The sequence below is a fragment of the Cheilinus undulatus genome, linkage group 8, assembly GCF_018320785.1.
Source record: "Cheilinus undulatus linkage group 8, ASM1832078v1, whole genome shotgun sequence".
NCBI lineage: Eukaryota > Metazoa > Chordata > Actinopteri > Labriformes > Labridae > Cheilinus > Cheilinus undulatus.
This window is the reverse complement of record NC_054872.1, coordinates 30,844,082-30,857,134: the sequence shown is the minus strand read 5'-3', so window position 1 is coordinate 30,857,134 and position 13,053 is coordinate 30,844,082. Positions and strand designations below refer to the sequence as shown.

General features: G+C 40.6%; 1 protein-coding gene across 2 annotated transcripts in view; it reads right to left on the bottom strand.

The window, feature by feature from the left end:
• The window catches only part of LOC121513586 (potassium/sodium hyperpolarization-activated cyclic nucleotide-gated channel 1), a 30,522-nt gene that overhangs the window by 3,875 nt on the left and 13,594 nt on the right, over nucleotides 1–13,053 (bottom strand). For both annotated transcript variants that reach the window (XM_041793411.1, XM_041793412.1), the window contains exons 2-7: nucleotides 9,424–9,630; nucleotides 8,891–9,104; nucleotides 6,843–7,004; nucleotides 2,142–2,360; nucleotides 360–506; nucleotides 15–255 (exon numbers count right to left, since the gene is read on the bottom strand). In XM_041793411.1, the coding sequence (XP_041649345.1) occupies nucleotides 15–255; nucleotides 360–506; nucleotides 2,142–2,360; nucleotides 6,843–7,004; nucleotides 8,891–9,104; nucleotides 9,424–9,611 (1,171 nt within the window). In that variant the 5' untranslated portion in view covers nucleotides 9,612–9,630. The remainder of the gene's footprint in view (nucleotides 1–14; nucleotides 256–359; nucleotides 507–2,141; nucleotides 2,361–6,842; nucleotides 7,005–8,890; nucleotides 9,105–9,423; nucleotides 9,631–13,053) is intronic.

The window sequence follows — 13,053 nt, the reverse complement described above, 5'->3', positions numbered from 1 at the left end:
CTTAATGTTTTCACCTCCAAAGTAAGAGCCATCACTCAGCTTAGTTTCCTTGTTGCCACGTGTCAGCACACTGACCCGTCCGTGTTGGATGAAGTACATCTTTCTTCCAACAGTGCCCTCACGGATGATGAAATCTGCAGGTTGGAAAACTTCAAAGCGTAGCTTGGTCAGCACGGCAGTCACAAAGTTGGGGTCAGCATTGGCAAACAGCGGCATGTTAGCCACCAAGCTGCGGCAATTAAAGCTGACAATCTCCTAGACAGCAAGGAGGGAGAGATTAAGAGAGAGGAGGAAGATGTGAAGAGATCTTTGTGATATTTGTGATTTGTCTGTGCAGGCATTGTGCATAAATATCTTACCTCTTTGAGTGGCTCACTGAGTTCTCCCAGGATGTTCTCCTCATCAAACATTTTCCCCTGAAAGCGGTGCTCGTAGTACTCATGGATTTTTTGCCGAACATCTGCAGGAAGTTTATGGAATGACATGTACTGCTCCACCTGCTTGTACTGCAATAATACACAAACACATAGGTCAGAGTTCTGCAATCACACATTTACTTTAAATAAAAGGAACAACAATAGGCCAACTGCTTTCCAAACTATTTAGCGGTCTTCCACTCTAGGTGAATCAAGTTACTCCATGCAACTCTTTTTAAAAAAAACGGAGTCTATAGCTGCACCTGAAATCAACCCATCTTTGTACCACATTCAGTTCTCCACCAAAGTCTGAAATTAAGATATTTTAGAGGCCTTACAGGTAAAACATATTTTGAAGAGATAAGGAAAAAAGCAGTATGCCAGAGTAAAGATAATTGGTTTTTGCCTCTGTACTTCATTAATCATCTTGAGACCCCAGGGTTTATTTTGCCCCAAGTTTTAAGAGTATATAACTAGATCGGGGCATCCAAACTTTATTCACTGAGGGCAACATAAAGGAAAAATCTATGCATGACAGGGCTTCTTTGGTCTACCTCAACTTCTGTGTATAAATGTTAGTAAAAACTAATCCAGTGCAGGTTAAGATATATGTTAAATAATTAAAGAAAAAAAAATTCACACTGATGGCTGACAAGTCAAATAGACAATAATTTTAATGGTTTTGGGCTGTTTCCGGCAGGAAGAAGGACTGACATGAGGTTGTGTCTTTGATGTTGAAAAGGCCCCAAAACTGCCAGGGCAGATTACCAGGGGTGAAAAGGCTTGGACGAAAGAGATGCTTGACCTTGGTTTCCAAGTGACGCACCTGTGTCAACTTGCGTCGAGCTGGGGGCATATTGCACACTGCACCTCTTGATTAATCATTAGTACCCTACATGCCTAAAACTTATGCACATGGCTGTATCTTAGGAAGATATTGGGGGTTGGGGCCTAATGCTCCTAGAAGCACAGAGGTAGTGTTTGTGCTTGATTAGTGTGAGCTTTGTTAATTGGACAATGAGATGTAGAGGATAGTGGCTAATTAGCACCATTCGTGATGCTATTTACTGCCATAATCCCTTTTTTCCTTTTTTCATCATTATAAAACAAGATATCATTATTTTGGTTGTCATCTCAGTTTAGTCATAAAAAACCTAATCAACAAATTCTTCTTTTCAGAATGTTTGTTTAAAGAATTAACTCAGCAGCACACCCAGTGTCAAAATTGATACAGTAAAGAGAATGTTCATGTTTAAATGCAGGCCATGTTTCATTTTATTTTTAGTATTTTCTGTGGGCCAATAAAAATGGATCAATGGGCTGCATTTGCGCCCTGCAACATTTGTACTAACGAATGATTGTTCTTATTAAAACCTGAGCAACAAAAGGAAGCAAATCAATAACACCTCATTGCAAATATGAAAGATTTAATGATTTCTACATTTTTAAAAAAATTAATTGGTAAGGTTTTGACTGTGAGCTGGTCAAAACAGGACATTTTGAAGTGTAAGTCTGGCTTTGGGAGGTTGTGATTTACATCTACACCATCTATTTAAAGACAAAAAAATAAATAATTGATGGAAAATACAACCCACAGTTACATCAAAATGAATATAAACGCTGGTCACATGCAGCCTTAGACAAAAAACTCAATGGAACCAGATTTATTGTTTGATGTAAAGGGAGATACAGTCTCAGTACAGATGGATGAGCATCATGTTTCACCTTCTCCTGGTACTGCCGTCGAGAGGAGTCAAGTGACTGAATGAGAGCAGTGGCATGGCCGATGAACATGGCATAGCAGGTGGCACCGACGATCATACTGAGCATGGTCAGCCACACGTCTGTCATTCCTTCAGGAGCCTGGGCGCCGTACCCGATGCACAACATGTGGCTCATTGCTTTGAACAGAGCATAGGAGTACTGTACACCCCACGTGTCGTTCTGTGTGTGGGAGGCAGACAAAGAGGGTGACAAGGGGATTAAAACAAGTTTCAAGTGTTAATTGAAAGGTGCTGTAATATTGAACCATTCTTATTTTAGACAGGTTAAAAGGAGCATTTTCCCTTAAAGGCTCTAAGCAACAACACTTCAGAAAAAACAGCTCAGATCATAACGTTTAACAATAGAGCTATTTAACTGTCAAACCCCTGCTGCAAATCAGAGCAGAAAATATAAAACCACACAGGCAGTAAAATGTTCTCATGCATATTAAAAAAAAAAAAAAGACCAGCCTGTGTGTGCGTGTGTCTCTGTTTTAGGTGCTGTATAAGTCCAATTATACTAAGATGGTAATGGTTCAACGGATGAGGGGAATTTCTCTGGGGAACATCCCAGCATCAGTTTGCTTAGCAACAATCACCCAGGAAACTGCAGAGCGACATGACTCAGCTATTCATACAACTGTGTATCTGTGTGCATTCATCTGTGTCCACGTCTTTGTGCCACCATGCACGTGACAAAATCTCTCCAGCAGGTCCCAAGGCTTTCTTCTGTTTGTGTGCGATCACACCTCCACCTGATCACTGCTAAAGCTTTTAATTGGAAAATCTTTTTATTTTTGTGATGATGATGATCATGATAGTCAATCTAATTCCGGCTGGATGTGTCATTTCATGAGCCAATTAACACAGATAAGCAGCAAACACTGTTGAATCTGATAAACACCCTCAGTCTGAACACACACAGATAACCAAACACAAAGCCTTCACATTCATCTGAAATAAATTTTGTACTCATTGTTCAAACAAAGTGAGATGTTCTCTGAGCATCACATTCAACTAAAACTGAACACCATGTCCCTTTTTTTGCTCTCTGCACAAAAAAATTAAAGTTAAAGTAGTTAAAATCCAGCCCTGTTTCCTGAACAGAATGAGAAGATGGCTTACTTTTATAGAATACATAGGCAATGAAACAAGCAATCAAATAACCAGCATAACTTAATTACTTAGCTTATTTTGCTTACAACAAACAGGAGATATCCTCCAGAATCATTAGTGGTACATTTAAATATTGCTTTAGAATTAGTTAAGCTGCATTTCCATCAGGTGGTCTGGTTTGGTGCAGTATGGTTTGGTACAGTTCAACCCTGATTTTGCTTGTGTAACCTTTCCAGTATCTATTTAGCCTTGCTAGTGTTGATGGTAAACAGAATGAGCGGTATTTATCTCTTAATACCGTCAAACCTTCCTGAAATTTTACTGAGGTATATGGAATTACCACCAGGTGTTTAAAAAATGCAGTATACATGCACTACAAGCCTTTCATTTCATCCTTTATCAATATACAATGTTTATACGATGTTTACAAGAGCGCTGTAAGTGAGTTAGATTTGACTCATTTAGGATGTTTCCACTGAGCGGTCCGTTTCAGTTTGGTATGGCAAAGTACGTGTTTATTTGCATTTCCGTAACAAAAGGTTGGAAAGCGTCCCAAATAGCTGACCCATACTGTTCCACTTTCTTGGCACCCTTCCGTAGGGGTGCCAAGCTTACCTATCTGTCCCAAAAAGGCAGAGCTACACACACACACAATAGAGGGTCTGCCTTGACATCACTTTCAGTGTGTAGCATGACTGCTCAGCCAGGCTGGAACGAAATGCCAAGTAAAGGACCCACAAGCAGACTCAGTACAGCAGGAAAAAGTCTCAATCCGTTTAATCAAACAAAGTTCGGTAAACAGGAGGTCAAAGGAACAAAAATATGGCAGGAAAAACTTGGAAACGAAGGACTAAAAACTGGGTTAAACACACAGGATCTATCAGGAAGAAAGGCTCAAAAGTAATGCACACGGGGAGTAGAGCAAGAGGGAAGGGAGTGAATGGTTTAAATACACAAGGAGAGGGAAGACAACCCAGACGAGGATAACCAGGTGGAGACACTCAGACAGTCACACGCAAGTGAAACACATGAGGTGATTGCAGACACGGGGAATAGGTAGGGATGGGCAGGAAAGTGTGATCAGGAAGAGAGACACAAGGTAAGTATACAAAATAAAACAGGAAATGACAAGACTGGGAAACATGAGGGGAAAATAATGAAAACTAAGTTAACCAGGGGACGTGACACTGGCTGTGTGACAAAACTGCTGTCTGCTCTTTGAGGAGTGAGTCAAAATGGAGGAAAAACAGACTGACATCCGCTTAAATTAGTGATATTAGGACTTGACAAAGATCCATACGGTTTCCTGGACTGTTGACACTGTCATGTGGCTATAAATCGGGTATTCCTGGCAGAGCCTGAAGGCACACATCAGCCTGGTTCACCATTAATGGATGTGAAACTGCGGTAATGTCAATGTTTTGTAATTAGGAAGCTTTAAATTGGCTGTTTCTTTGTGTTTCATTTACTTCTTTTTACTTTAGCTAATCTGTGAAATGATCACTACATAAAATTAGGATATGTTAGTGTTACAATGTCTTGTAGCAGACTCTTTAGTCCAAAGTGATGTACATCTGAGAACAACACAAGCAAAGATCTAGACAGGACGAAACTACATCAGTTAGTGCTACAAAGTGCTTCAAGTCCAATCAGACTCAGGTACTGCCATGCAGTGCTTAAGACAGTGCACATGGTGTATAGAAGCTGTTTTTTTTTATTTTTAAAATGCTAAACATTAGAAGTGAAACAACCAGTCAGCGGGAGCCTCACATCATGACCATCAATTAAGTTGTCTTAAAGGGTCTGTGCAAACTATTTTGGGGTTTACCAGATCAAACCATACAAAACTATACTCAATCAAACTGGACCACCTGTTGGAAATGCAGCTTGAGTGGTCTGGTTCGGTTCAGGGTAGTTTGGCATAGTTTGGTACAGTTTAACCCTGATTTTGCATGTGTTACCTTTCTAGTGTCCACCCAGCCTTGCTAGCAGTGGTTAGAAATTCAGATCATTTCATTCAGCTCTGTGATAAAAGCCAGTCTTTCAGCTACTAAAAATCTCTTCATTTTGAACCACTGTGGCTTTTTTAGGTGTCTTTATAACAACAAACATGGAAAAAGAAACTGAAATGTCATTTGATTGATAAAGCCAGCTCTTAGAACCGGTTTCTTACGTGTTATGTTGAATTGTCATTTTAATCTAACCAGTAGCCCACAGGGTTTATTTGCTAGATAGTATTTCACTGTTCCTTTAAAAGCATGATTATTACAAATAAGAGAGTAGGACAGTACAGATTATGTTGATACCTTCCCTGACAGTAAAAACAAATAACTGCTTAATGTAATGAACTGAACCAGACCATTTGGTGAATTCAGCTTTAGTAGACACATCCTGGCAAAACAGGACAAGTACTTCAATGAACAGGTACTTGACAGCTGGCCCCAACCTTTGGCCCACCTATAAAATCCCTGTATGATTTTATTGGCTATAGTTTTCTTTGAGAGTCTACTCAGTAAAGGAAAATGAGACAAGGAAGTGAAGCCAGTGGACTGACCTTGAACCAAACAAAATGTTACCAGTTCAACCTTTAGTCCAAGTGGATTCTGTTCCACATTTGAAGAATTTCCCTCCAGGCATGAGATATTTTACACACAGTAACCCAACGGACATAATAGTCTGCTTTAACTCAGTAGATGCGCCATGCACAGAAGCTGTAGTCACACGATTAATACCTGTTGCTGATGCTATTTGGTGCATGCATCCACTACTCTCTTCCTGCATTCTGTTTGTTTAAAACTATCCAATCAAATTTAAGGAAAAAAGCCCCAAAACCTCTTATAGAAGTAACTAACTAAAACTGTTTTCATGGTTTGATTTGCAGTGAGGTTCATCTTTGGACCTATTAACATCAGTTATCATTTTTATCATAGTGGACATTTCTGTTGAATTATTTATTACTCATGAATGATTTGTCAAATAAAGGCTCAAATTATTTCTTGAGTGTAAACTGGATAAACTGGAGCTATTCTAGTTTGCACTCCACAACAGATCTGGCATTTCTTCTCTGGCATCATTCCACTCACCTAATCATTCACAAACTTGGTAGCAGAATTTGACCCCCATCTGTCCTTGAAGCTCACATCAAACACCTGTGCAAGAACTCTTTCCAGCAGCCCAGAAAAACTGCTAAACTCCTGCCATGACTCTCTCTCCCAGATGCTTAAAAACTCCTCCACTCCTTGGTCTCCTCCAGGCTGGACTACTGCCATTCACTCCTCATCATCCCTAGCAAGAGACCTCAGCAGCTACTGTATGTTCAGAACCTTTCTACTTATACGATAGGGCCTACTCCACCCTACAAACCACAAAAAGAAACCTCTACACCAACAACACCAACTGTCTCCATTCAAAATTTGAGGATATTCCCTTTAGGCATTCCTGAGAGAGTGTGATAGTTTTTTGGCCCAACAGATGTACAGATGAGAGAACAGACAACCTGTAAACAAAAATATAATAGCCACAAACAGATAGTTGGTTTGAAACTCACCACCATCAGATTCTTGGAGACCCAGCAGTCAGGTGGAAAGTCTTGCAGCATGGGGACCAGGAACTGGAGACAGCCATCCCAGTGACAAAGCAGCAGCATCATACCAATGAGGTTAACTATCCTCACCATGGCACTGGCAAGGTCGTACGTCATGTGGAAGATCTTAAAGGGAGCAGATGGAAAATAAAGCCGAGGTCATCCTACATGTTTTCAGCTTATTGATTATTGCCTAATGCAGCAGTTTAAGGGTTCTGGGATCTGTCTGTTCTTAAAATCTGTCATTTCATCTTGTGTGGTGAACGACCACATCAGACACACTTCCAGATCCCATGTAACTGACTTCTGTTTGGCTTTCTATGATTTGTTACCTGATGTCAGTGACATCGACTAATTAGAGCATAGAGCACTCTGCTCATGCAGCAGTCCCAGATGTAAACAAACCAAACGGCAAAGCAAAGAAGAGTGGAACTGCCAGCAAAATTCCCAATGTTAGAATATCATGAAAAAGTTCATTCATGAAGTGAAGCTACCATATGTTCTAGATTCATCACATGTGAAGTGAAATAGTTTAAGAACTTTTATGTTTTGATCTTCACAAACATCTACTATCTCAAAATATTAGAATATGGACGAAATGTCAAATTTTTGTCGGTTATTTTTCTAGCTGCGGTTCAGTACACACAACCACAATCATGGGGAAGACTGCTGACTTGACATTTGTCGAGAAGACAATCGTTGACACCCTCCATGAGGAGCGTAAGTCACTAAAGCTCATTGCTGCAAGGGCAGGATGTTCTCAGAGACTTCTCACAGACTTGTCCAGGAAATGGTCTACAAGTGTTGTGTTTGTAGTGTCCAGCAACTCCTGGACCACAGACAGTGTTATCAGCATCTCACCTGGGCTAAGGAGGAAAAGAACTGGGCCGTTACTCAGTGGTCCAAAGTCCTGTTTCAGATGAAAGTAAATTTTGAATTTCATTTGGAAATCAAGGTCCCGGAGTCTGGAGGAAGATCGGGGAGGCACAAAATCCAAGGTGCTTTAAGTTCAGCATGAAGTTTTCACAGTTAGTGATGGTTTGGGGGCCATGTCATCTGCTGCTGTTGGTCCACTGTGCTTTATCTAGACCAGAGTCAACACTGTCAGCCGTCTGCTAGATTTAAGAGCACTTCACGCTTCCATCTGCTGAAAAGCTTTATGGAGATGCTGATTTACAATCCAAAACTACCAGAAACTGGTTGCTAACCATGGTATTCCAGTGTTTGACTGGCTAAACAACTGGTCTGACCTGAACTCCATTAAGTATCTCTGAGCTATTGTCTAGTGGAAGATGAGAGACCCCAGACTGAACAATACAGACGAGCTGAAGGCTGCTATCAGAGCAACCTGGGCCTTATAACACCCTAGCAGTGCCACAGACTGATTGCCTTCAAGCTATGTTGCATTGTCATTTGTGCTAAAGAGCATGGACCCACTACTGAGTGCATAAATGAGCATAATTTTCCAAATGGTAGACATTTCTGTATTATAAACCTTTTTAATCTGTGTTTTGAAATATTCTAATATTTTGAGATAGTGGATTTTATCAACAAGTTTAAAACAAAAAAAGACTTGAAATATATTATTTACATGAGTTGAATCTATTAGTTTAACTTTTTCGAAGATGCACCTGTACAAGAAAGAGGAAAAATCTGTCAAGTTCTTGCAATGTCATCCCTGTGTTTATGCTGTGTCATAGAGGCACTACATAAAAGAGAGAGAACTGTTGAACGAGAAGTAGCAGGTTCATCAAGTCACAGCAATAATTTATGGCTCTGTGATCACCTTATCTGACACAAACTCATGTAGGCTGAACACAGTATAAAAAAAATTGATTTAATGATGGGTGGATAGATAGCATGAGTAAGGTAAACCTTATTAAAAAGTATTTTATTCTTTAACTGTTCAACTTTTTCAGTGTCATTCCTCCAGTTTGTTGGTACAACAAACGTGAAAGTGTGAAAGAAAAGGTTTTCTTAAATTCATAGATCCAATATCAAATGTTCCTCACCTCCTCCCACTGGTGGATGTAACGGATGAGTCTGGACAGGCGGAGCAGTCGAAGCAGACTCAGGATTTTGGTAAAGCGGACGATACGTAGTGCCCTGGCTGTCCTGTAGACCTCAGAGTCCAGACTGTCCACCATGAGGAAGATGTAGTCCACTGGGATTGATGACACAAAGTCCACAAGGAACCAACTCTTCAGGTAGTTCTGACGAATCGCCCTGAGTGAGAAGAGTAAAGGCCGGTGACATTCCTAATTTGGAGGCACTCCATCATTTGGCTGGCATGAGGATATTCACATCAATATTCATCAGCAACAGAAGTGGAACATGGACAGAACTGCCAGCGGCGGCACATCACCTTTTCACATGTCACATACAAATTGTCTGAACACAAACCCTGCAGATGGCCAGAGGAGCACATTGAAATTCATGTTGGCACAGTGGTAGGATTGATATTCTACAGCACACACATGAAACATAACCAATGCCCCTCCCCTTGACATGTAAGATGGATACATGCAGAAATGTTTCCTCTCACCTTGGGTCCAGTAATATCTCAGTGCTGTCCTCTTTAATGATGCCGGTCCTGAAGTTTAAGACCAGGTCGACCATGAAGAGAGTGTCAGAGACCACGTTGAAGATGATCCACGAGGGCGTGTTCTCATCTCTGAAGAAAGTGATGCCCACTGGAAGGATGATTAAATTCCCCATCATCAACAGCAACATCAACAGGTCCCAGTAGAATCTAGACAGAGAAAGCATCAAGCATTGTTTCTCCTGTCACAACAGAGTGGCTTACTGTAACTCAAATACATTTTCTTTTCCTATGTTTGTCTTATTCTTTAAAATTCCAGACAAACCACAGCATCTAATGACAGCTGTAAAACTGATGATTTTTCTTTCAAGATTTATTTTCGGGCCTTTGCCTTTATTCGGGGTTTTGTTGCACAGGAGACAAAAGTAGCAATTAATATCACATTTATAAGAAAAAATACATCGATGAAGTAAATTAAGTAAGATTCAAGTATTTTCAGACCTCTACACAACAGGATTTCAGTACGAACCAAATGTTGATATACCAGAACAGTAAAACACAATGAAGAAGAATACTTTGAGAAATAGCAGAACGTTACTAGAACTTTCTGAGGAATAATTGCCAAATAATAAGTGAGAGATAGATGCTGGCTTTGCAATAAGACGGTTTGTGATATTCACCCCTGATGCATATTCCATAGTCAACTGTCAGTGTTATTATTGGGAAGTGGAAGCACTTAGGAATAACAGCATCTCAGCTATGAAGTCGGAGTCCATGTAAAACCACAGAGCGGGGTCAAACCCTTCTAAGGCACACTGTGCATAAAGTGCCAACGCTCTGTTGATTCCAGGGCTGAAGAGTTCTGAGCTTTCACTGACAGGAATGTAAGCATGACAACTGTATGGCAGGAGCTTCGTGGAATGGGCTTCCATGGCTGAACAACTGCACGTAAGCCTCACATCACCAAATCCAATGCTGTGTGTTGGATGGAGTGGCATAAAGCACACTGGTACTGGACTGTGGAGCAGTCCTGTGGAGTGATGAATCACGCTTCTCTTTTTAGTGCTCAGATGGGCAAGTCTGGGTTTGGCAGATGCAAGGAAACCACTACCTGCTTGACTGCATTGTTCCAACCATGAAGTTTGGTGGAGGAAGGACAATTGTAAGGGGCTGTTTTTCATTGTTTGGGCTAGGCCTCTAATCTCCAGTGAAGGGCAATCTTCATGCTTCAGCATACCAAGACATTTTGGGCAATGCTATGCGTCCAACTTGGGATGCATTGCGTTTCCTATTCCAACATGACCATGCCCCCGTGCAAGGACTATGAAGACATGGTTTGATGAGTTCAGTGTGGACAAACTTGACTGGCCTGCACAGAGCCCTGACCTCAACCCCATCAAGCACTTTTGGGATGAACTGAAACAGAGATGTGAGTCAGGCCATCTGGTCTAACATCAGTGCCTGACCTCATGAATACTCTGCAGAATGAATGGACACAAATTCCCACAGAAAATCTTGTGGAAAGCCTTCCAAGAAGAGTGGAAGCTGTTATATCTGTAAAAGGGGTCCGACTCCATATAAAGTTAATTTATTTGAATACGGTGACTGTCCCTGTTGGTGTAATGGTCAGTTAGTCGAATACTTGAAACAATACAACAGATAGACTTGGGCTACTGAAATCAGTTCATGCCAAATCTGTATCTTATATCTGTATTTGCAGATGTCTGTAGACTGCACCAGTGACAATGTTATCCTAAGGATCAGTGCATCCCTGCCATTTGTGTGGAATTTGGGACATCCTTGGTGGCATGGTTTATTGGAATCTCATGGATATATGTAAGTAAAAGCTTATGTCCTCTTCTGTAAAGTCAAGTTAAATGTTCAATACTCACTGAGAGAAAACCAAACAGTCCAGAAAAAAAAATGCCCTTTTGGGGTCTTGCATTCAGCATACAGATGAAAACAAATGCATTTCAGCACTTAACCTCTGTCAGCATTGTGCTAAGTGCTAAAAGGCATTTATTGTGATCTGCACACTTCCGCTGCCCAGAATAAACCCCCCTAAATGGACATTGTTCAGTTTCTTTGTCAGTCGTGTTTCTGCACATCTGGAATATTTTGTTGTTGCATTGAAAAACTGAGGAAAAATTAAACCTTTTTTCAAATATGCCCATGAAACATATCTTAATAATTCATGAGAGTGATACAGATCATGACTGGATTTACGAAGGCTGTTATTTAAGTTTCCCTGCACCATGCAGTTCTGAAGAAAGTCTTTTGATGAAAAGGTGTTTGGGTCTCATGAGAATTGATTATGCTTCATCAGACTTAGGTTAAAAAAAAAAGAAAAGAAAAAAAAAGGGGGTATTAAAGCAGCAGCGGCAAAGATATCTTTGAGTTATGGATTCTGGTGTGAGTCAAGGTCAAAGCACATTGGATCCCCTTTCAAACTTGCTGTTGGGCCCAACCTGAGCTAACCTTGATGACGTTATCAGGACTATTTTTAAGATTTTAGGATGATGCACCTCAGAGGACATAATTCAGTTTATTTCGTCATCTGTGTTTATATTCTTGCAGAGTGAAATGCTGTAGCTGTTAATTCATGAAATACCCTTCTTTTAACAAACTCAAGTGTTTAAAAATTCTAGAGCTGATAGTCCTTCTCCCCCTCTGCAACAAGCCCTGCCATTTCTTGCTAATCCTTTTACATTTCCTTGGAAAAATCCTAACGTTAAGTTTTTTTCTATAAATAGTCTCCTCCTTGTTGCGTTCTCCTGAGCCTAACTGTGAGTATAATGATTTGGGGATCATCCAGGACACTTAAAAGTACAGAATTGTCTTTGTAGCCTTGTCCAGTTGCAGGACTGGACAGACAAATGTTTCCCTCAAGACAATTTAATCCTTTCCAATGCTCTGGCAACATAAAGTACATCCATTATCTCAAATCAAGAACAGCGCAGAATTGAATTGAGAAAGAGAGAGAGACAAAAAAGGAAGCAAATGATCGGTAACCTTGGGAATATTTCATGCTGGAGGGTTTTACTGGATGACGTAGCTGCAGTCATTGGGATACTGTGAGTGATTAAAGTGTGACAGAAGAAGCGATCCAATCATCTGGAGACGCTTCCTGTCATCTTTCTGTCTCCTTCCTCTAAATCCTCCTAATCTTTATCCATCACCTTAACCCTGTATCAATGACTTGCTCCTCCCTGCATCCTCCCTCTTTCTCTCCTCACACTTGCTCTCTCTGTGTGAGAAAGTACACTCCAGCTCTGTGGTCGATTGCTATTGAGCGCTAATTTAGTAACACAACCTCATGGTGTGGCGCTACTGCTAGACTGATGAAGATTAAGTATGAGTCATCACTCTGCTATGCACAGGCTCACACACACAGACTTGTGCTTGACTTTGTCACCTAAACAAGCAAATGTATCACTTCATAATCATGGGTTAGAGATACAGGGATTATTTACAGCAACAAACACTCAGAGAATCTGCAGCAGGGAAAAAGAGGCTGAAGATTTATTCCTGACCTTGAAGTCATGCTCAGTGAACTCACAACACATCACACAGCATTGTTTTTGTATTTCTCACCAGTACACTATTATTATTCCATAGATTACATTCTGACAT